The following is a 22,890-nucleotide window of genomic DNA, read 5'->3' on the forward strand; positions in this document are numbered from 1 at the left end:
GACCCCATCCATAGGTGGGAGGGCCACGTGGCCCATGGGAGGTCCATGGGCCATGTGAGGTGCGAGAATCCCTCACTGCAGGGAGTCCACCCCTATCTATGGTTGTGCAGTTTACCAATCAGCTTAATTTTTTAAAAATTTTATGTATTTCAGAGAGAGAGGGGGAGAGAGAGAATGCCTACGTGTGCGTGCACAAGTCGGGGGGAAGGTCTGAGGGAGAGGCCAAGCAGGGAGCCCGACTCGGGGCTCTATCCCAGGACCCTGAGATCATGACCTGAGCCAAAGGCAGATTATTAACTGACTGAGCCACCCAGGCACCCCAGCTTAATTTTGTTTTTTAAAAAAGATTATTTATTTATTTTAGAGCATGTGCATGGGTGGGAGTGGGGCAGAGGGAGATGGAATCTTAAGCAGACTCCCGGGTGAGCAAGGAGCCAGTAGTGGTGGTGGATCTCACAACCCTGAGGTCATGACCTGAGCCAAATCAAGAGTCAGATGATTAACCGACTGAACCACCCAGACGCCCCTCAATCAGCTTACTTTTAATGTAAGAAAGTTGCTGGCAAAACAGCTGACTTTTAGTCTTGTCAGTGTCTCTAGGAAACAGCTAAGAAAGTTAACCTAAGACCAAATTCACCCATAGAGGGGGAGGAAGGACTGTGTCAGCCCTTCACTGCAGGATCTTAGGCCAGGAGCTGTGTTTGAAAAGCCCCGAATAGGCTGTCTCCAGCTTGCCACCGACAGTCAAGGGGAATGGTTATAAGCTCAGGCTCCATCCAGAAGAGCTGGCACATCCCTGGGCTTTGGGCGCAAATGTTAGGGAGTCTTCTGCCAGAGCCGCTACCTGCAGAGCCCAGTCTTTCTTCTTCAGGCTGGGTGACCGTGACAAGTCTTTCCTCTCTGAGCCTTAGTGTCCTCCTCTATAAAATGAGGATGGCATCCTCTCTGAATACCCACCCCTGCCAGTCACCATGCTGAAAGCCAAGGACTCAGCCCTGCTTAATGCACTCACGCAGCATGGTGAGAAGATGGGGAAATGTGCATCTCAGACCTTGAGCATGGGTGTCTTTCTTTCTATCCCAAGATGCCCCACCTAGCACGCCCAGTGCCCCCACTCGAGTACTCCCCCGCACCGGAAAGAGGCCCCCTCTCATCAGCAGCCCACCGGGCCAGGTGAAGAACTATGTGCATGCCAAGCAGCTGCCTGTGGCCAGCCGCCCAAGTGTCTTCCAGTCTCCTGATGAGGATGAGGAGGAAGACTACGAGCAGTGGCTGGAGATCAAAGGTAGGGTGCGGGAGCTGCCACCTTCCTTTGACCAGCGCCCCTCCAGCTTCATGGGTGGGACCCATGGTCATCGGGGAAAGTGTGGCTAGTGGTGAGGGGCTGCCAGCCCTCCAGGCTGAGCCAAGGGCCAGCATGGGACCCTCCAGGGTTGGGGTCGAGTGAAGAAAGGGGGTGGGGAGCAGTGAAAGGGAAATGTGGAGGGGCTACAGACTTGTGGACTTTGTCCTGGGAGCCGTGGGAACCATCCTTCACCTGTGTGGGCCAGTCTCCAGCCAGGGCAGGGGCATTCTCAGAGGAGCATTCACTTGTATCTCTCCTTGTCCCAACATGAGAGGGGGAGCTTCCATGGCTCCCCTGTCTGGGTGCACACTTTCTGAGCCCTTTGAGAACCGGAAGCCCCTCTTCCCATTGCGGGTTATTGTCCCCACCAGTTTGGGCCAGAGGTACAAGCCCACAGGTTGGAGGGCATGCTCTCCTGCCCAGGGGAAGGATGGTCATTTTTCTTGGAAAACCAGTCCAGGTCCTATAGTGTAGGAGGGTGGAGGTGGCGGTGGCAGCATTCCCGCTGTATCTAACTCCCATCTGCATTCAGAACAAGGCCTCAGTGCCTCCTGAACCATGTGGAGGCCTGGGCCATCTCTGCCCCAGACCGGCTGACACAGTCCTGTCACCCTGATGGTGAGGGTGGATTGAAGTAACATATAGTTATGCTGCGACAACCTTCAGACTTGTTACTCTCATTGAGTGTGCTGGCTTATGGCCATGCATCTGAGCAGATCAATGGCCAACCTCTGTCAGGATGGAGCCAGGGAGGGAGCTGTTTCCTGAGGTATCACGGCAGCTCTGACACTACCCTACTGGGAAGTGATGCCTTACAGGGGGCTGTGAGTGTTTTGAGGTCATTGAGGCCTCTTATGGCCTGCTATTGACATGGCCTCAGAAAAGCACCTTTGTAAATGGCAAGCAAGTCAGGGTCATTGCCAGGCACTCAGGAAGAGTGTAGGCTAGGGGGAAAGGTGGCTACAGAAAGTCCCTACGACCTCTTCAGAGTCCTCCTCAGGCCACAGGTCCCTGACCTCCTATCCCCCAGCTTCCTGGCAGCCAAAGCAACAAGGGAAATAAGTTTGGCTGCAGCTTCAGTGTCTAGCCTTGTTGCTGAGAGCAGTGAACATTCCTAGGCAGTGGCAGGGAGAAATTTCTCCAGGGGGTTCTCATAAAAGGGACATGAACCGTAAATTGGCCTACAGATGCCTCAGGAACAGGCCAGCAATGAAATAAAAAAGCAAGTTCCACGCGGATCAGAGGGAAGGCTAATACAAATACAAAAAGAACATTTCTGTAGCTCTGTTCACTGTAAAGGCCCTGAGGTAACGATTAAGCCTGTTGCAGTGAGCGCCCCCTGGCACCCAGATCGTGGTCTGGAAACACACTTTCTCCCTCATGGACACCAGGACTTCTTGGAGAAATGGCTGGCTCTAGGTCTGGTCAGGAAGTATATGAGATGATCCTGGAGCACCCTGTCCAAGCAGATAGCCAGGAGGCCATCAGAGACTCCTGGGGTCAGGCCCAAAGGCCTTGGGAGCCAGGTTGAAGAGGCTGTACCAGCCACAGAGGGGACATTTGAGCTTCTGTGATGACAATTGCAATGGATTGAAACCCACCTGATATGTTTAAAATGGATTGAAACTCACTCGATGTGTTTAAGTCAGAGTTTGTAATGATACTTTAAAAAGGATTTTGTCATCTTTGAAGGGTAACAGGAAACCAATATGTTAAACTGAACCCTGGTAAATAAAAAGAACTAAGTATTTCAGAAAAGAAGGGGAGACTGGCTATGTTTTCTGACATCTCCCTTCCAGCCTGGGAATTGACTTGGTCTCCCAGACTACACTCCTACACTTCTCTCCCGGCCAGTGTGTCTCACGAAGACTGTTTAGACTGCTTACCCCCTCGTCACAGTGCTTTGTGCTTGGACCCAGGACACCCGACAATCTCCCGCATTTCATCCTCTTCTCCCCCACCCCTCTGTCGTTGTGGTCCATAGAGAGAGTGTGCCTGTTGACTGTGGGGTGTGTGAGTTGAACCCCAGTACTGACAGCCTCCTTAAAGTTTCACCCCCAGAGGGAGCCGAGACTCGGAAAGTGATAGAGAAATTGGCCCGCTTTGTGGCAGAAGGAGGCCCCGAGTTAGAAAAAGTAGCTATGGAGAACTACAAGGATAACCCGGCGTTTTCGTAAGTATTTCTGGGAGGGGAAGGCCACCACTGCTTAATGTGCTTGTCACACAGCAGTACATGTGTTCTTGTAAAACCCTGCTGGTTACTGAGGCTTGTCGGGGCTGGGGCACTTGCTTGTGCGGGCCAGATACTGGTCTGTGTTTCCAAGTGCTTTCTAACCCGCACCAGAGGGTTAGGTGTGGCTCCAGTGTGGTACAGAGGCTTAGTCTTAGACCCCAACAAGGTGTCTCTGCTCACCAGCTTGCTTTTGTTTTGTTTTGTTTTTAATATTTTATTTATTTTGAGAGAGAGAGCACAAGTGGGCAGAGGGGCAGAGGGAAAGGGAGAGACAGACTCCCTGCTGAGCAGGGAGCCCCGTGCGGGGCTCGATTCCAGAATGCTGGGATCATGACCTGAGCCGAAGGCAGACGCTTCACTGACTGAGCCACCCAGGCACCCCACCAGCTTGCTTTTGCACAGCATTCTTCAGAAGCTGCTTGGGTCAGCCCATCCCTGCTGCTCACCTTCCTGTCTGTTTTGCGAAACTTCTCTCCAGGTTTTTACATGATAAGAATAGCAGGGAATTCCTCTACTACAGAAAGAAGGTGGCTGAGATAAGAAAGGAGGCACAGAAGTTGCAGGCATCCTCTCAGAAAGGTAAGTGGGTGAGGGGGTGGGAGGTTCTGGGGAGGTGTGTGGACAAACCATATGGAAATGGGGTTCTGGGAGGCTCTGGTGCATGGGGTGGTGCCTAGGGCCCAACTCTGTGCCCTCTTAGGCAGCCGGGGTCACCCTGGGGACGGTATTGCCCTCTTCACCAGTGGTCTGAGGTGAGGAAGAGTCTGAGGGCCAAGGTCAAGGCTATTGTTCAAGGGCGCTGCTCTGTGCATGTATAGGGAGCAGAGGGATGGAGTGCTTGTCTGTTGGTTCTTGGTCATTTAAATAAGTGTTAACGGGCTTTTGCTGTCTGTCTGGCACTGAGGACCTAAAGACGAATGTGCCTGACGCTTGGGGAGGGGAATAGAGGACAGGAGGGATCCGCTGATGAGCTCCTGATGGATGGGATGAGTATCAGGGGAGGGGGAGATGCTAGCTGATCTCCAGCCATCATGAGGTAAAATCCCAGGCAGATTATGGTGGGTGGCAGGGACATGATGTTTAGGCGAAACACAGGCCACAGAGGTCGGTATGTTTTGTCTCCTGCCGCCCTGTGCCCTGACCTTCTCCCCAGGAGAGGAGGGCCAGGCCCACTTTCATGTGTGACCTGGATGGGCAGCCCCTGACAGAAAGACTGAGGTGGGGCTCCCGTCTCCCCTCCGGCCTGAATCCAGACTCACATTCTACGATCTGTGGGGTGGGAAGGGACAGGGTGGGGGCAGGGGCTCAAGATATATTGTAATATTAACTCTGGTATTTGGTCCCAATGCAGTAATCTGATTCCCATTTGCCTGTTTTTCTTTGCATTGTTCCTAAAATAAACCCCTCTTGTTGCCCATGGGGTTCTTAGCAGAAATTAGGCTGTTGGGTGTGGTGAGTTGAGCTCAGTACTGACAGCCTGCTTAAAGTTTCACCCCCAGAGGACGAAGAGGCCAAGAACCTTGCAGAAAAGTTGGCCAGGTTCATAGCGGACGGGGGTCCAGAAGTGGAAACCATCGCTCTCCAGAACAACCGCGAGAACCAGGCGTTCAGGTATGAGGGGAACTAAACAGGGAGACGACCCCACACACACCCTGATCACAGCACTGCCACTCCTCCGTCTCCGGTGGTCTCAGCATGTCAGAGTCCCACAGTCAGAAGGTGGCAGGATCGGGCCTAGGAGTTCCCAAGCCCAGCTCTGCCACCCCATGGGCAACTACTTGTCGGAGCCCAAATCATCTCTGAGGCAGGCATGCGGGGACCCTTGGGGTCTTCTATTTTTAGCGTGCCTCGTGGAGAAAAAGTCTCTAGTGCTCCCCAGGCTCCTTCTGTAACAGATGGCAGCCCTAGGCTAGGAGCAGGCCAGGCTCTTGGGCAGAAACTCCCAGAAGTGTTGTTCACTTTGTGCATTTGTAGGGTCAGGAAGGGAGTGGCAGGAAAGTGGGAATGTGGTACCTTAGGCTCTGTGAAGTGGGGACCTCAGCCTGTACACAGGTTCCACAGAGGGCTTGGGACAAGCAGCCTGGCTTCCCTGCTGTCTGCAGCCATGCAGCCACATCCCAGCCCCTCAGGCTGGGTCTGTGTTTACCCATTCATTCGTTGCATGGGTTCAGCAGCACCTCTTTGCTGGGTGAGGTTTCTGGGGGGCAGGGTGTTGGAGTAGGGGTTGGGCAGTCACGGTGCTGGGTAGGGACCAGCAGGGATGCTGAAGTCAGTGTGGGGGTGATGCACCCATTCATTTTTGGCCGTGAATAACACAAATTCCGACTCAGAAAGCAGGGAGATATGATGGCATGTGTAACAAAAAGTCCAGGAGCAACAGTCTGGACTACTTGAGTCAGTGGCTCTAGATGCCACTGGGGACTCAGGACAAAGGAAGCAGGAGTGAAGCAGCAGGGATCCAGGTGCCACACTGATGTGACTGGCGTGCAGGGCTAGCATCAGTGTGCAGTGTCCCTGGGCCTTGGAGCCAGGCAGGGCAAGGTCCTAGAGGGCAGGTCTTCACTGACAGCCTTTGGAGGGTCTGCACAGAGAGTGACAGGGTAAACTGTGCTTCCAAGGTCATGGGCCACAGTTGTAAGGGGTGTCAGACACACCAGGTCAAAGCAGACAGAGGAGAAGCATGGGGGGGAGGGGTGTCAATGCTGATAGAACTGTGGGGACTAGGAGAGGGAGAGCCAAGGCTTGGTGACTCAGTGGACGAGGGCAGGCAGAGGGCTCAGGGATCCATGTACGTGGTACCTGGGCAGCCAGGAGCCTTCGTGGAGGCCACGGGGTATTTGGGTCCGGAGTTTGAGAGAGGGGTCTGCCTGGCCTAGAGATCCACCTGAGATCTCCTCACAACATCATGATAATGGCCACCACTCTGCACCACTTTTTTTTTTTTTTTAACTCCGTTTACCTAAGTTTTAGTTAAGAAGGACATTTAATTTACCGTCACTAGTCATAAGTAGAACTGATTACGAAAAGATCTACGGCAGGTAAGGTGGGCAAGGTTATGGATTTCTGTCGAGGCTGCGAGCCCAGGCTGCTGCCCTTGGTCAGAGAGGTCCAGGGCCCAGCAGCACTGGCCACGCCTGCCCCCCTGGGGTCAGAAATGCGAGACACTCTCGGCACAGGCAGCTCTGGTTCCTCTGTGGGGCTTCACTGGTGGTCGCCCAGCTCGTTGGGTGTTACTGTGATGAGGCCAGAGGGAAGAAGGGGTGCCAGGGCAAGGGCAGAGCCTGGGGTCCCTGGTGGGGAAGTGGCCAAAGGTGAGCAGCGTCGTCCGTTTAATCTCCGCATGGAGTCAGGTGCGAGGCAGTTTCTTTCACCTTCAAATGTAACAGGAGCAGCTCGTGTATTTGCCTCTCTTGGCCCTTCCCTGCCCTCCTGATTGCTCACATTGGGCCACGCACACCCCAGCGGCTCTGTGTTTTGGGAAACAATGTGTTAACAATGGCTTATCTATAAAGAAACTGGAAACACCCATTCCTTTGGCCAGTCATCTCAGGCATCTGTGATGCCATCCCCAGAAATAATGTTAACTACGGCATCATCCATAGTCATGAAAAATGAGTCGCAAATTGAATGTCCAGCCTCTGTGGGCTCAGTTCTTAATAACTGCATGTCCTCAGTGGAATCGCGGCCATCAGAAGGCACATTGGGTAAAGGTTGTAGCAGCAAGCACAGTATCCATCCTGAGCCACGTGCCACTCTAACCTGTTACCCAGGTGAGCCACGTTGTTCTTTTCAAGCCCTGTTGCTGGCCTCTTACAGGGGAGAAAACTGAGGCAGAGATCGGTGGGAGGAGGTGCCTTCACCACACTGCATGCCGTTTTAACAGGAAAGCCTTATGTCTGTCAGGTTAAAACTTTTAAATCAGATTAGAGAAACCAAATAGCCTTAAGTCCATATCTGACCCTTTCTGGTTGCCGAGCGTCTTTTTTTCCACAACTGTTCCCTTCCTTCTTTGAAAACTTTTTGCTTTTGTCTCTTCACTTTTTTTAAGGTGTTATTTTTTTTTTTTTAAGGGAAGTTTTAGGTTCACAGCAAAATTGAAGGGATGGTACAGAGACTTCTCACGTGCCCCTGCCTCTACATGTGCACGGCCTGCCCTATTATCAGCATTCCCCAGCAGAGTAGTACAATCGAAGAAGCTACATTGATATATCATAATCCCCCAAAGCCCACCGTTTACGTTAGGGTTCAGTCTTGGTGTTGTACCTTCTGTGAGTTTGGACAAATGTACAATGACGTCTATCCATCATTATGGCATCATATAAAGTATTCTGATTGCCCTAAAGTAACCCATGTTCCACATATTCATCCCTTCTTCCTCCCCAACTCCTGGCAACCACTGATCTTTTTACCAATTCCATAGTTTGCCTTTTCCAAAATTTTATGTAATTGGAGTCCTATAGTATGTAGTCTTCTTCCGCTTAGTAATACTCATTTAAGATTGATTCTTCCGTGTCTTTATATGGCTTGACAGTTCATTTCTTTTTAGCCCTGAATAATAGGCCATTGTTTGGATGCCCCCCAGTTTATTTATCCATTCAGCTATGGCAGAACATCTTGATTGCTTCCAAATTTTGGCAATTGTGAAGGAAACTGCTATAAACATCTGTGTGCAGGTTTTTGTGTGGACATAAGTTTTCAACTCTTGGGTAAATACCAAGAAATGTGATTGCTGGATCGCATGGTATGTTTAGTTCTCTGAGAAACTGCCAAACTGTCTTCCAAAGTGGCTGTATCGTTTGCATTTCCCTCTGCAGTGAGTGAGAGTTCCTGTTGCTCCACATGCTGGCCAACATCTGATGTTCTCAGTGTTCTGGATTTTGGCCATTCTAATAACATGTGTGGTGGGATCTCAGTGTTGTTTTAATTTGCATTTTCATGATGACATATGATGTGGAACATCTTTTCATATGCTTATTTGCCGTCTGTGTATCTTCTTTGGGAGGTGTATGTTAAAATCATTGGCTCATTTTTTAATGGCTTATTTGTTTTCTCATCATTGAGTTTTAGGAGTTCTTTGTATATTTTGGATCATAGTCCTTTTATCAAATGTGTCTTTTGCAAATATTATCTCCCAGTCAGTGGTGTGTCTTCTCTTGAGAATGTCTTTTGCAGAGCCGAAGTTTTCAATTTTGGGGGCACCTGGGTGGCTCAGTCGGTTGAGTGTCTGCCTTTGGCCCAGAATATGATCCTGGGGTCCTGGGATCAAGCTCCACATCGGGCTCTGCTCAGGTGGGAACTTGCTTCTCCCTCTCCCTCTGCCTGCTGCTCTGCCTGCCTGTGCGCTCGCCCTCTCTCTCTCTGTCAAATAAATAAATAAAACTTAAAAAGAATAAATTTTAATGAAGTCCAGCCTATCAGTTTCTTTCATGATAGTGCCTTGAGTGTATCTAAGAAGTCATCACCATCCATGAGGTCATCCAGGTTTTCTTCTATGTTATCACCTAGGAGCCTTACAGCCTTGCATTTCACATTAAGTCTGTGATCCGTTTTTAGTTAATTTTTGCGGAAGGTATGAGGTCTGCGTCTAGATTTTTTTTTTTTTTTTTTTTTTTGCATGCGGACGTCCAGTCCCCCAGTACCATTTGTTGAAAAGAATGTCTGCTCCATCGGACTACCTAGGCTCCTTTGTCAAAGATCAGTTGACCATGTTTTTATGGGTTTATTTCTGGGCCCTTTGTGTGTTCTGTTGACATGTTTGTCTATTCTTTCACAAATACCACACTGTCTTGATAAGATAGCTTACAGTAAGCCTTGAAATCTGGTCGTGTCAGTCTTCCAACTTTGCTCTTGTTCAGTATTGTGTTGGCTATTCTGGGTCTTTTGTGCCTATATAAGTTTTAGAATCAGTCAATATCCACGAAATAACTTGTTAGGATTTTACTCAGATGGCATTGAATCTATAAATCAAGTTGGAAAGAAGCAACATTTTGACAACATCGAGTTTTCCTATCTATGATCAAGGAATATCTCTCCAGTTATTTAGTTCTTTGAATGCATTCATCGGAGTTGTGTAGTTTTCCTCATAGAATCTGTTCCTATTTTCAGACTTACACCGAAGTAGTTCATTTTTTGTGTTCTAATATAAATGCTGTTGTGTTTTTAATTTCTTTTTTTTTAAGGTTTTTTTTTTTAATGATTTTTTTATTATATTATGTTAGTCACCATACAGTACATCCCCGGTTTCCGATATAAAGTTTGATGATTCATTAGTTGCGTATAACACCCAGTGCACCATGCAATACGTGCCCTCCTTACTACCCATCACCAGCCTATCCCATTCCCCCACCCCCCTCCCCTATGTGTTTTTAATTTCTGATCTACTTGTTCATTGCTGGTATATAGGAAAGCAGTTGACTTTTGTATATTAACCTTGTATCCTGCAGCCTTGTTAACAATCACCTATTAGTTCCAGCAGTTTTTTGATAGGTTTTTTTGTACCTAGATGATCGTGTTATTTGTGAACAGAGACAGTTTTATTTCTTCTTTCTCAGTCAGTGTATTTGCTCTTATCTTTTCTTATTGCATTAGCTAAGACTTCTAGTACAGTGTTGAAACTCATTGGTGGGGTGGAATATTCTGGCCTTGTTTCCATTCTTAGTGGGAAAACTTCTAGTTTCTCACTATTAAGTATGATGTTAGCTGTAGGTTTTTTTCAAAGATACTCTTTATCAAGTTAAGAAAGTTCTCTTACATTTCTGGTTTACTGAGTGTTTTTTGTCATGAAGGGGTGCTGGGTTTTGTCAAAGGCTTTTTGTGTGGCTATTATGATTATGTGATTTTTCTTTTTTAGCTTATTGATGTGATGGATTACCTTTTTTTTTTTTTTAATGTTAAACCAGCTTTGCATGCCTGGAATAAATCCCACTGTGTATAATTTTTTAAAATTAAAAAAAAATTTTAATTAAAGTATAGTTAACACATATAGTTTCAGGTGTACGACATAGTGATTTGACAAGTATATAACATCATGAAATGCTCACGATGAGAAGTGTGGTTACCACATGTTACCACACAAAGTTATTACAGTATTATTGACTGTATTTTCTATGCTGTGTTTTTCATCCCCATGACTTATTTATGACTGGAAGTTTGTACTCTCTTAATTTTCACATATGTCATCTGTCCCTCCCACCCCCCTATAATTCTTACACATTTGTGGATTTGGTTTGCTAATACTTCGTTGAGAATTTTTACACCTGTGTTCATGAGAGATATTGGTCTGTAGTTTTCTTGTGATATCTTTGTTTGGTTTTGGTATTAGGGTAATTGGATGAGTTAGGAAGTATTCTCTCTTCTATCCTTTGAAAGGGGTTTTAGAGAATTGATATAATTTCTTCCTGAAATATTTGGTAGAATTCACCAGTGAACTCCTAGGCCTAGTGCTTTCTGTTTTTGAAAGGTTATTACTTAACTCAATTTCTTTTTTTTTTTTTTTTTTTAAGATTTTATTCTTAAGAAGTCTTTACACCCAACATGGGGCTCGAACCCACAACCCCAAGATCAAGAGTCGCATGCTCTACTGACTGAGCCAACCAGGCATTGCACTCCATTTCTTTAATAGAAGTAGATCTGTTCACATTGTCTACCTCTGGGGCAAAGAAGTACAAAGGAGGACAGAGGAGATGCCCCCATCTCCCCATCCTTCTATCCCACCTTAGGTACTGATGTTAGCTGGGCTGGGGTCCTTCTTCTCCTTCCTGGCTCTCATGTAGACACATAGAAACAGTCTATAGGGTTTCCTTGTGCTGTCTTTCTCATACGAAAAGAATTTACAGCATCCTTGAGCCTGCACATTGCTGTCACAGCACAGCATTACGCTGTGTCTAGCCCCTCCTTGTTGAAACCTGTGTAGCCCATGCTGTACACTGGTTTTGCTTCGTGGAGCTGAGCTGTGACTCTTCCCTCTGGTGTGGACCACAGAGGTGGGACTCTCAGCTCAAGACAAGCACAATCTGAGAGATGCTGGGCAGGTGCAGACGGAGCCATAGTTTCTGAACCCAGCCCCACCTGCTTTACACTTGGGACTGGCATTGGTGGGGAGAGACCAAGCGACCCTCAACTTCCAGTGAGGTGGGGGCTTTTGCCCTTCAGTTGGGGTCCAGTCCCTGTCCATTCCGATGTTCATGTTTCTGTTTTGTCTGCATTTGCTATTGATGCCTCTCAAGGGTACATCAGAGAGAAGCGCAGATGTGCCAGGCTGTCAGGTTTGGGACAAATCCTGCCCTTTCTGGTGCCATGTATCTCTCCCAACTCAGGATTTCTTGGTTTGAAGGCACCAGTGTGCTCCTCTAGAACAGGGGAAGAAACCCCACGGAGCCTGGGGAAGGTCCGACAGAGCCCACCCTTTTTCCTTTGAAGCAGGATGTCAATTATGTTGTGATGGTGCCTGATAGAGATGGCGTAGGGACTTGGAGTGACCATTGGCTCACAGGAATGGCATGGCAACAAGCTGTGAGCACGTCACACTATGCCTCAAGCTTGGGCCACCAGAGCCAGCAGCCACTGAATACTGGCAGTGCAGGAGGTCATGGTAGAGACCTCGACCCTCCTATGACCCTGGCTAACCTGGGTAGGTGTGCACAAGGCCCAAGCTGCTCCTGCCCTGAGTCAGGCAGGGGGCTTGGGCCCAGCTGATGGTGTGCCCCCCCACTCTCCTTTGCAGCTTTCTATACGAACCCAACAGCCAAGGGTACAAATACTACCGCCAGAAGCTGGAAGAGTTCCGGAAAGCTAAGGCTGGTCCCACAGGCACTCTCATGGCACCCGACCTCAGCCTGAAACGCAAATCCCCTCCTGAGACCCCATCGGGGTCCTTGCCCCCAACTGCTGCCTGCCCTGCCTCATCTGCCCCCTCGCCTGCAGTCACCCCAGCTCCAACCATCCCTGGGAAGCCAGCCACCACAGCCACTGTGAAAAAGAAGCGAAAGAGCCGGTGGGGGCCTGAAGAGGACAAGGTGGAACTCCCACCCGCCGAGCTGGTACAGAGGGATGTAGACGCCTCTCCCTCACCTCTGTCAGGTGGGCTCACCCCCTTCCCCCACCTCTGTCAGGGCAGTCTGGCTTCTTTCACTGAAATAATGTTTCCACGCTTCATCTGTGTTGTAGCACGTGTCAGAGTTTCATTCCTTCTTGTGGCTAAATCCATTTCACGGATGGATGACACTTTGTTTATCCATCAGACGATGAACACATGGGTTGTTTTCCACCTTTTAGCAACTGTAAATAGTACTGTTGTGAACACTGGTCTGCAAGTACTGTATTGAATCCCTGATTTTGATTCTCTTGGGTCCATACCTAGGAGTGGAATCACTGGGTCATATGGTAATTCTGTTTAACTTTTTGAGGAACCGCCAAACTATTTTCTGCAGCAGCTGCATCATTTGATAGTCCCCCCAGCAGTGCACAAGGGTTCCCATTTCTCCACTTCCTTGCCTTTTTATAATAGCCATCCTAGTGGGTGTAAAGTGGAGTCACGTTGTTGTTTTGAATTGCATTTCCCTAATGTCTGGTGGCATTGAGCATCTTTTCATGCGCTAAGTGGTCATTTGTATAGCTTATTTGGAGAAATGTCTATTTTATTTATTTATTTTTTTTTTTTAAAGATTTTATTTATTCGACAGAGATAGAGACAGCCAGCGAGAGAGGGAACACAGCAGGGGCAGTGGGAGAGGAAGAAGCAGGCTCATAGCGTAGGAGCCTGATGTGGGGCTCGATCCCAGAACGCCGGGATCACGCCCTGAGCCGAAGGCAGACGCTTAACCACTGTGCCACCCAGGCGCCCCAATTTATTTATTTTTTTAATTTATTTATTTGACAGAGATAGACAGCCAGCGAGAGAGGGAACACAAGCAGGGGGAGTGGGAGAGGAAGAAGCAGGCTCCCAGCGGAGGAGCCCGATGTGGGGCTCGATCCCGGTCACCGGGATCACGCCCTGAGCCAAAGGCAGACGCCTAACGACTGCACTACCCAGGCGCCCCGAGAAATGTCTATTTTAGTCCCTTGCCCACTTTTAAATTGGGTTGTCTTTTTGTTGTTGAGTTGTAGGAGTTCTTTATATATTCTGGATGTTAACTCCCTATTCAGATACATGGTTTGCAAATATATCTTCTCATTCTATGGATTGTCTTTTTATTCTCTTGATAGTTAGTGTCCTTTGATGCACAGAAGTTTTAAAGTTTAACAAAGTTCAATTTATTTTTCCTTTTGTTGCCTGTGCTTTTGATATCATTTTGAAACCATAGCTAAATTCAAGGTCATGAAGATTTGCCCCTATGTTCTAAGTTTTTTATAGTTTTGGGACTTTGATCTATTTTGAGGCAGTTTTTATATATGATATAAACTAAGGATCCAACTTTATTCTCTTCCATGTAGAAATCAGTTTTCCCAGCACCATTTGTTGAAGAGACTTGTCTTTCCCCATTGAATGGTCTTGACAACCCTTGTCAAAATTCAGTTGTCCTTAGATGTAAGGGTTTATTTCTGGGCTCTCTATTCTGTTGTACTGGTTTGTATGTCTGTCCTTCGGTCAGTACCAACTGTTTTGATTACTGTAGCTTTGTAGTAAGTTCTGAAATTGGGAGTGTGAGTCTTCCAACTTCGTTCTTCTTTTTCAAGCTTTGGCTATTGAGGGTCTTCAGTTTTCAGATGGGCTTCTCCATTTCCACAGAAACAGTGTTGGGATTTTGATAGGGATTGCCTTGAGTCTGTAGATTGCTTTGGGCACTTTGGACATGATAAAAATATTAAGGTCTTCCTTACAATAACAACAAGAACCAGTCTTCCGGACTGTGAACACAGGATGTCTTTCCATTTATTTAGATCGTCTTTAATTTGTTTCAACATGTTTTGTAGTTTTCATTGTACATGTCTTACACTTCCTTGGTTAAATTTGTTCCTAAGTGATTTTTTTTTTTGATGCTGTTGTAAATGGAATTGCTTTTTAAATTTTTGTTTAGTATTGTTTGTTGCTAATGTATAGAAATACAACTGATTTTTGCATGTTGGTGTTGGATCCTCCAACTTTGCTGAATTCACTTATTAGTTCTGACAATCTTTTGGTGGATTCTTTAGGTTTTCCTGTATATATAATTACAGTCATGTTTTCTACAAGTAGAGGTAGTTCTAATTCTTGCTTTCCAGGTGGGATGCCTCTTATTTCTTTTTCTTGCCTAATTGCTCTAGTTAGCACTTCTAGTAGTAAGTTGAATAGAGGTAAGGAAAATGGGCATCCTTGTCTTGTTCTGATCTTAGGGGGAATGTTTTCAGTCTTTCACTATTGAGTATGTTAGCTATGTGTTTTTCATATATGACCTTTATCATGTTGAGGAAGTTCTTGTCTGTTCCTAGTCTATTGAATGTTTTTATCACGGAGTCATATTAGATTTTGTCACATGCTTTCTCTGTATCAGTTGAAATGATTGGATGGGTTTTTTTCTTCCGTCTATTAATGCGGTGTATTACATTGGTTAATTTTCTTGTATTGAACCATGTGACATTGTGGTTTATTAGAAATACATATTTGGCCATTCAGATGACCAAAATAATATTTCTCATATGTATTTGGTCTTTGTTCACAGCTTCTGGCTCACAGTTCCTCCCAAAACCCTTGGAATTTCCTGAGTGATAAGAGCAGTGGGAGCATCTTTTGTTGTATTATTTGGTCTCCATCCTCAGTTCATGAAAATGTTTCAGAGCCATAAAGGTGAAATAGGGGTCTTGTTGTTTATAATAAGCCCCTTTCCACCACAACTGGGTTTATGTTACTGAGGTGACTTTTGGAAAGTACCTAAGGATGGGGGCTGGTTGCCAGGGGACCAACCATGAATAGAGGATTGGAACTTCCCGTCCCACCCCCTAGGTTCCAGGGAGGGGAGAGGGGCTAGAGGTTGAATCAGTCAACAGCAGCTAATGATTTCATCAATCATGCCCGTGCAGTGAAGCCTCCATAAAAACCCAGAGTCAGGGTTCAGAGAACTTCCAGGTTGCTGAACACGTGGAGGTTCAGGGAAAGTGGCGTGCTCAGAGAGAGCATAGAAGCTCTGGGTGCTTTCCCCATACTTGCCCTGGGCATCTTTTCCATCTTTTCCTAACTTATATCCATTTATAATATATAAGTAAAGCAGTAATCTGGTAAGTAAAATGTTTTTCTGAGTTCTGTGAGCCAGTATAGTGAATTAATTGAACACAGAAGGGAATTTTTGGAACTTCTGATCTACAGCCAGTCAGTAGCATAGGTGATGACTTGGGCTTGTAGTTGGTAGCAGAAGTTGGCCGGGGAGTGGGGAGCAGTTTTATAAGACTGACCCCTTAACCCATGGAATCCAGTGCTACCTCCTGGTGGATAGTGTTAGAACTGAGTTGACCTATTGGACACCCAGTGGGTGTCTGAAAATTGCTCTTTGGTGTGGGGGACCTTCTCCCCCGTCTCACACACACACACACACACACACACACACACACACACACACACATTAGAATTGGTACCGGAACTCTGTTTAAACCACTCTTGCATTTCTGGGATAAACCCCACTTGGTCATGTCTTTTTGTTAACGTGCTACTGTATTCAGTTTGCTGGTATTTTGTTGCAGATGTCTGCATCTGTATTCATAAGGAATGTTGGTCTGTCGTTTTCTTGTGGTGTCTCTGTCTGCTTTTGGTATCAGGGTAATGCTAATGTTATGGAATGGATTAAGAAATACTCCCTCTAATCTTTTTGTAAAAGTTTGAGAAGACTTATTAGCATTAATTGTTCTTTTAAATGATTGGTAAAATTCACCAGTAATGCCATCTGGTCTGGGCTTTCCTCTTTTGGGAGGTTTTTTGTTGCCGATTCAATCTCCTTACGTGCTGTAAGTCTGTTTAGGTTTTCTCTTTCTCCTTGAGTTAGTTTTGGTGGTTTATACATTTCTAGAAATTGGTTCACTTCATTTAGGTTATCCAAGTTGTCGGCTTAACAGGTGTTCATAGTAATCTTTTACAATTCCTTTTTATTTCCATAAAGTCATTAGTAATATCCCCTCTTCCGTTTCTGATTTTAGTAAGTCTTTTCTTTTTTTTCCCTTAGGCAGTCTGTCTAAAGGTATGTCAGTTTTGTCGATCTTTTCAAAAAACCAACTTTTGGTTTCGTGGATTTTCTATATTTCTGTTCCCTACTTCATTTATCTTCATTCTGATCTTTATTTCCTTCCCTCTGCTAGCTTTGGAATTAGTTTGCTTTTCTTTTTCTAGTTCTTTAAGGTGTGCAGTCAGGTTATCGATTGGAGAAAATTCTTCTTAATTATGAGCAGTTATAGCTGTAGTTCTCTTGTCGCACTGCTTTTGCTCCGTCCCATCAGTTTTGCTCTCTTGTGCTTTCGTGTTCATTAATCTCTTAATTATTTTCTAATCGCTCTTGGTGAATTTCCTCTTTGACCCATTGGTTGTTTAAGAGTGTGTTGTTTAATTTCCACATATTTGTGAGTTTTCCCATTTTCCTTCTGTTTCTGATTTCTATTTTCATTCCATTGTGATCAGAAAAGAAACTTGGTATGATTTCAGTCTTTAAAATTTATTAAAATGCATTTTGTAGCCTAACGCGTGATCTGTCCTGGAGAATGTTCCATGTGCACTTGAGAAGACTATCGGCCGCTGCTGGGTTGCATGTTCTGTATGCGTCTGTTAGATCTCACTGGTTGTAGAGTTTAATATTCTATATCCTTACTGATTTACATCTAGATACCCTGTCCCTTATAAAAAATGGGGCAGTGAAGCCTCCAGTTGTTATTGCAGAACTGTGTATTTCTCACCTCAGTTTTGTCAATTTTTGCTATATACTCATTTTATTTTCTTTCTGTTTCAAATATTTTATCAACGTAGAACCTTCTTTTTGTCTCTTGTAAACTTTCTTGGCTGGAAGTCTATTTTGTCTGATGCTGGTATGGCCATCGCACCTTGCTCTTGGTTACTGTTTGCATGGAGTATATTTTTCTGTCCTTTCACTTTCAACTTATTTGTGACTTTGTAGCTAAAGCGAGTCTCTTGTAGGCAGCGTATAGATGGATCCTGTTATCTCCCTTAAGCTTTAAAGTACTTGGATCCATTCTTGTCACAGAAAGCTCAGGAAATGCATGATGATAAGCATGGTGATTGCCACAGTCAGTTTTGCACAATCCTCTCCAACATCCGCCTCCTTGACAGTTTCAGAGGTGGCCAGCACGTCGTCTCATTTCTCCTTTTCTACCACAAACCCGCCAGGGTGGGAGTCTGTTGTCATCCCATTCTGCAGGTGAGGATGGCTGGCTGAGAGAGGCTGTCCCGTGGCCTCTGGCTCGCTGCCCTCCACACAGCCTGCACCGCAGGCAGAACCCGCTCCACTGCCCTCGCCCCTGGACGCGCAAGTACACAGAGGAGTCATATGTGCCCTGGCGCTGACACCTACATTTCTTTTGCAAGAATGGGCCGAGAGGGAAGACAGCTCACCCAAGTCACATGGCTGGCCTGTTGGCCTTTCAGTCCAAGGAGAAAAGCTAGTGAAGATTCTACTACTCCCTGGGGTTCTAAATTACATCTCTCCCCAGGATTGAATGTGTCTTGGGTCGGATTGCCATCACGTGTCAAACTCTGGTGCCCACCGTAATGGAGGGTGCTCGGCCGTCAGTGCTGTTCTGGTGCGCGTGCCACGGTTCTGAACCCACATCCCTGAGGCCTGGCCCCAGCTCCCAGCTGGTGAGGAAGCCTCCCCCTGTGGTCTAGTGTGCAGGCACGGGCTCCAAAGGCTCACATCCAGGTTTAAGGGCCACTGGCCCGTGTCGTCCCTGGGGGAGTGTGCAGCCCCCACCTGCTTGCTTGCTGGTAAAGTGGCCTGAGGAGAGGGACAGTGGGCACACTGCAGCTACACGGCGGGCTGCTCAGACCTTGACTCCCTTCCCTGTTCACAGGGCTCCCACACAGACCTTCGAGGAGGTATTGGGGTAAACGTGGGCTCAGGGAGCACTCATGGGTGGTTCTTGCAGGCGAGGTCCCAGCCCTGGTGTGCCGGGGGGACCTGGCTCTTTGCACATGCCAGGAGGGCCTCCGTCCCCGCGTCCGCCCAGCTTCTCCCCGAGGAAGCTCCTGCGGGAGGGGTGGTGGTTTCTGCCCCCCAGATGGGGCCGCCACAGCGTCTTCATGTGCGTTAGTGTTGCTGGCTCCAGCCAAGCTCCGAAGCGGATGCCAAATTAAATGTCACTTGCTTTGAGGATGGTCGGCTGCCTCCCCGGAAGGAGCTAACAGCGACACAGCTGAGTCTTATGCCAGACTCTGAACCCTTGTGTGTCTGCGCGGGGTGTCTGTTCCCTGCAGGGCTTATTTCCAAGAGTCGGTGTGTGAATGCACATATACACAGGCACATGCTATCTCCACTCTCATGTCTCTGCCTTTGCAAAGTCTCCGTCTTGTCACCCATCAGACACGTGACCTCAAGTGAGGCCCTGGACCTCTAAGTTCTGATGCTGGCATCTGCAACATGGGGGTATAGAGCCTGCCTGGAGAGGTCACGTGAGGATGAAGCTGGGTGCCTGGTGAGCCCCCATGGTCATCACATGACATGGGACACCAACTGCTGTGATGTGAAGGCTCTGTCATGCGTGCTGGGTGCCTCAGGTGTCATCAGCGCCTGGACGCTGTGCCGCATGCAGGAGCAGGTCTGGACCCGTGCATCCATTGTTGACCAGCCTGTGTCTTGTTTCCAGTTCAGGACCTCAAAGGGCTTGGCTATGAGAAAGGGAAGCCCGTAGGTCTGGTGGGTGTCACGGAGCTGTCAGATGCCCAGAAGAAGCAGCTGAAGGAGCAACAGGAGGTAAGTCTGGGGGCCGAGCCGGCAGGCTCCAGAGGGGCTGGTGGAGTATTGTCCCCCACCTCATCTCACAGTTCATTGGTCATGTCGTATGCTTTCGGAGCCTCCCCGTGCTGGGTGGATCCCACAGTCAGGGGAAAGGTCCTTGGGCAGCAGGCCCCTGTCAGCAGCATTCCACCTCCCAAGGGTGCTTCCCAGCCTGCGTTGGACCCAGAGCTGAGGCCTTCTCACACTGGGCAGCCCCTGAGCCTGATGCTCTGTAGCTACTCCTCAAGACGCTTATGGGCTGACTACCTGACTAGGTAGTCTCCATTTTAAGTTATCCTTCCAGTGCTCCCCAGCATCCAGGACAGGACAGGCTGGGCTAGCGCTGGGTGCCATAAGCGAGGTGACAGATGCTCAGTTGGTGTCAGGCTGTGATTGGGGTGAGGGCTGGCTTGGCCTCTCTGCTGCTTTCCTGGGGAACTATAGGCACCTGTCTGTTGGTCCTTGGGGACACTTAACCCCAGTCCCCTCCTCCAGGCTGGCAGCCCCATCACCTCACCCTCAACCCTTCTGTGGTCAGGGGCCTGCAGTGGCCTCATTTGGTCTACAGCAAGGGTGCGCAGGATGTGCTGGGTTCCAGGCCAGACTACGTGCAGCAGAGAGGGGTCCTCCTGCTCACCATGGGGATTCAGGGAACCCAGGGCACGCACTGCTACCAGACCTTGTGTCGTCTTGAGCACTTGCTCCAAGCCCTGCTCACGTGCCTGCCCCAGGGAGGGCAGAAAGCGGGAAGGGCGAGGGCACCTGACGTGCGCAGGGAAGGCAAAGGGGCCGGCCTCTTGCACACGTGGTCCCTGGCACTGCTCACTGGCGTGCACTGCCCACAGATGCAGCAGATGTATGACATGATCATGCAGCACAAGCGTGCGATGCAGGACATGCAGCTGTTGTGGGAGAAGGCCCTGCAGCAGCACCAGCACGGCTACGACAGCGACGAGGAGGTGGACAGCGAGCTGGGCACCTGGGAACACCAGCTGCGGCGTATGGAGATGGACAAGACTCGGGGTGCGCCGAGGGGCCCCCGTTGCGGGTGGGGTGTGGGACAGGGTACCTGGGTGGGGCCATGCCCTCAGGAAGCCCCACTCACCTGCCCAGGAAGGTACCTGGAGACGCCACCTGGGGTCTTAAGCCGCCTGTGCAACTTGTATGGCCTGGAGCAAGGAACTCGGCTTCTCTGTCTCCGTTTCCTCAGTGGGAAAAAGTAGTTCTCTAAGCGTTCGCTGCTGTTTGGACATGGCACTTAGCAGGGCTGCCTGGAGGAGCAGGGTTTGGGTCGGGGCCTCAACCATTTGCCTCGTTCTCCTACAACCCAACTCCCTGCACCCCGCCCAAGACTCATCCTGTGCTGTGGGGCCACCCGGCCCACTCCCCGCCCTCTTCCTTTCTCTCACTTTCCCCCCTGCTTCTCCGGGCAGAGTGGGCCGAGCAGCTGACAAAGATGGGCCGCGGCAAGCACTTTATCGGAGATTTCCTGCCACCAGATGAGCTGGAGAAGTTCATGGAAACCTTCAAGGCCCTGAAGGTGAGCTGGGAGGGTCCCCGGGCACCAGCCCCTGATGTGGGCTGTCTGGCAGGCAGCCATGCCAGTGGCCCAGCCCCTCCTGTGAGCCTCACGAGGCAGGCGCCTGAGGCATCCTTGAGGCCCCCCCTCATTCACAGGAGGAGCTGGTCCCTCTTGCCTCAGGAGGCATCTGTTGATGATAGACACCGTCTGTGGAGGGAATTAGCAGAAAGCAGCTCAGCTGCTGCTTTAGAAACATTTCCCAGGGCTTAAGGGAAATTCTACTTTCAGTGGAGCCAATTAAGTGCAGTTTATAGGGAAAGCGTTTCTCAGGCAGAAGCCCCCATGGACTGGGTTCTCCAGAACAAGAACTTCACATTCCTCCCATGCTGTCATCATGCTTCCAAGGAGAGACAGCTGACAGGGCACATCCCATGTCATCTTTTGGGGGATTTTTGTAAAACTGCTTTGTACCTCATAACGTCATCAACAAGGTGGTCACCTTATTGACCCCATCTTTTTAGCATTCTGTGTAATGAATTGCCCTCAGAACCTAGGACTTCTCTTTGCTGACGAACCATTAATCTTTCCTGTGGTGGGTGAGGCCTGTGTGACGTCACCTGGCCCTTGCTGACTGCCACCAGGCAGTTTGGTACAAAATCCGGCCCTGGGGACCCTGAGAAGGAGCATCTTGGTCTCTTCTCAAGGAATCTGACCTGGTACAGAGGCTGCAGATGAGCAGGTGGTCTCAGCGGCCAGTGACCCCATTGGTGGTGGGGGAGGAGGCAGTGTTCAGGCCAGGGCCAGGACCTGGGACAGTTGCAACCCTGGTGGATGACAGCCACGTCCTTGCCCTGCAGGAGGGCCGAGAGCCTGACTACTCAGAGTACAAGGAGTTCAAGCTGACAGTGGAGAACATCGGCTACCAGATGCTGATGAAAATGGGCTGGAAGGAGGGCGACGGGCTGGGTTCAGAGGGCCAGGGCATCAAGAACCCCGTCAACAAGTGAGTGTATGTGCTCCCTGCCACTCCTCCTACTGGCAGCAGCCTGGCCTCCTGCTCACTTGGCCCTGTCCCGTCCCCCCCCCCCCCCCCCGCAGAGGCACCACCACAGTAGACGGAGCGGGCTTCGGCATCGACCGGCCGGCCGAGCTCTCCAAGGAGGATGACGAGTATGAGGCCTTCCGCAAGAGGATGATGCTGGCCTACCGCTTCCGGCCCAACCCCCTGGTGCGTGTGTCCTAAGCCCCCCAACACGATTCCTGGCTGGGCTCCCCAGAATCTCAGCAGGGAGGTGGCAGTGCTGGTAACAGAGCTGGCGCTCCTTCCTCAATTCAGCTAGGCCAGGTCTCACTAGTAACACCCTCCCCTCTGGAGGACGTGAGCTCAGCTGTCCCTGGAACTTTCTGGGCAGGAGGAACTGCTGTCTTTAGCATTGACCCCCTCCCCGTCTTATCTTTTTTGCCTCCCACAGAACAACCCCAGACGGCCTTACTACTGAGTATTCTGGAAAAATGCACAAATGTATTTTCCAAACGACCGACCATCCCTGGACTGTGGAGTGTTCCGGCCTGCATTTCTGCCTGCCCTCCCTGTTGTCTCGAGTGTCGTGCCGTGTATTAAAGTTCCAGTGCTTGCCTGCCATGGCGGCCTGGTTTTGCCATCACCAGAAATCTCTGTTTCCATAGCAGCGGGGCTGGGCTGGGATGTTGGTGGGAGAGCTCCCTAGTGCCTGAGAAATACGAGAGAACCACTTAGACCTCTGTCTATGGGGTCCCTCACCATCAGCCTGGGTTAGAGTTGAGGGGAGGATCCACAGACCCTCTGGGAGGAACTGGTGGCCGATGAGGCTGCACCTGGACCAGGGGGGTCAGGGACCTCCCAGTGTAGGAG

General features: G+C 49.0%; 1 protein-coding gene across 1 annotated transcript in view; it reads left to right on the top strand.

The window, feature by feature from the left end:
- The window catches only part of SUGP1 (SURP and G-patch domain containing 1), a 30,073-nt gene extending 7,403 nt beyond the window's left edge, over positions 1 to 22,670 (top strand). The window contains exons 4-14 of the mRNA XM_045778595.2: positions 1,085 to 1,285; positions 3,395 to 3,518; positions 4,057 to 4,157; positions 5,066 to 5,189; positions 12,301 to 12,656; positions 19,347 to 19,453; positions 20,323 to 20,500; positions 20,911 to 21,017; positions 21,857 to 22,002; positions 22,098 to 22,227; positions 22,472 to 22,670. Coding sequence (XP_045634551.1) covers positions 1,085 to 1,285; positions 3,395 to 3,518; positions 4,057 to 4,157; positions 5,066 to 5,189; positions 12,301 to 12,656; positions 19,347 to 19,453; positions 20,323 to 20,500; positions 20,911 to 21,017; positions 21,857 to 22,002; positions 22,098 to 22,227; positions 22,472 to 22,498 — 1,601 coding nt within the window. The 3' untranslated portion in view covers positions 22,499 to 22,670. The remainder of the gene's footprint in view (positions 1 to 1,084; positions 1,286 to 3,394; positions 3,519 to 4,056; positions 4,158 to 5,065; positions 5,190 to 12,300; positions 12,657 to 19,346; positions 19,454 to 20,322; positions 20,501 to 20,910; positions 21,018 to 21,856; positions 22,003 to 22,097; positions 22,228 to 22,471) is intronic.
- Positions 22,671 to 22,890: the final 220 nt, after the last annotated feature.

Source organism: Ursus americanus, chromosome 14, assembly GCF_024610735.1.
Source record: "Ursus americanus isolate L20-20 chromosome 14, mUrsAme1.1.p, whole genome shotgun sequence".
Lineage (NCBI taxonomy): Eukaryota > Metazoa > Chordata > Mammalia > Carnivora > Ursidae > Ursus > Ursus americanus.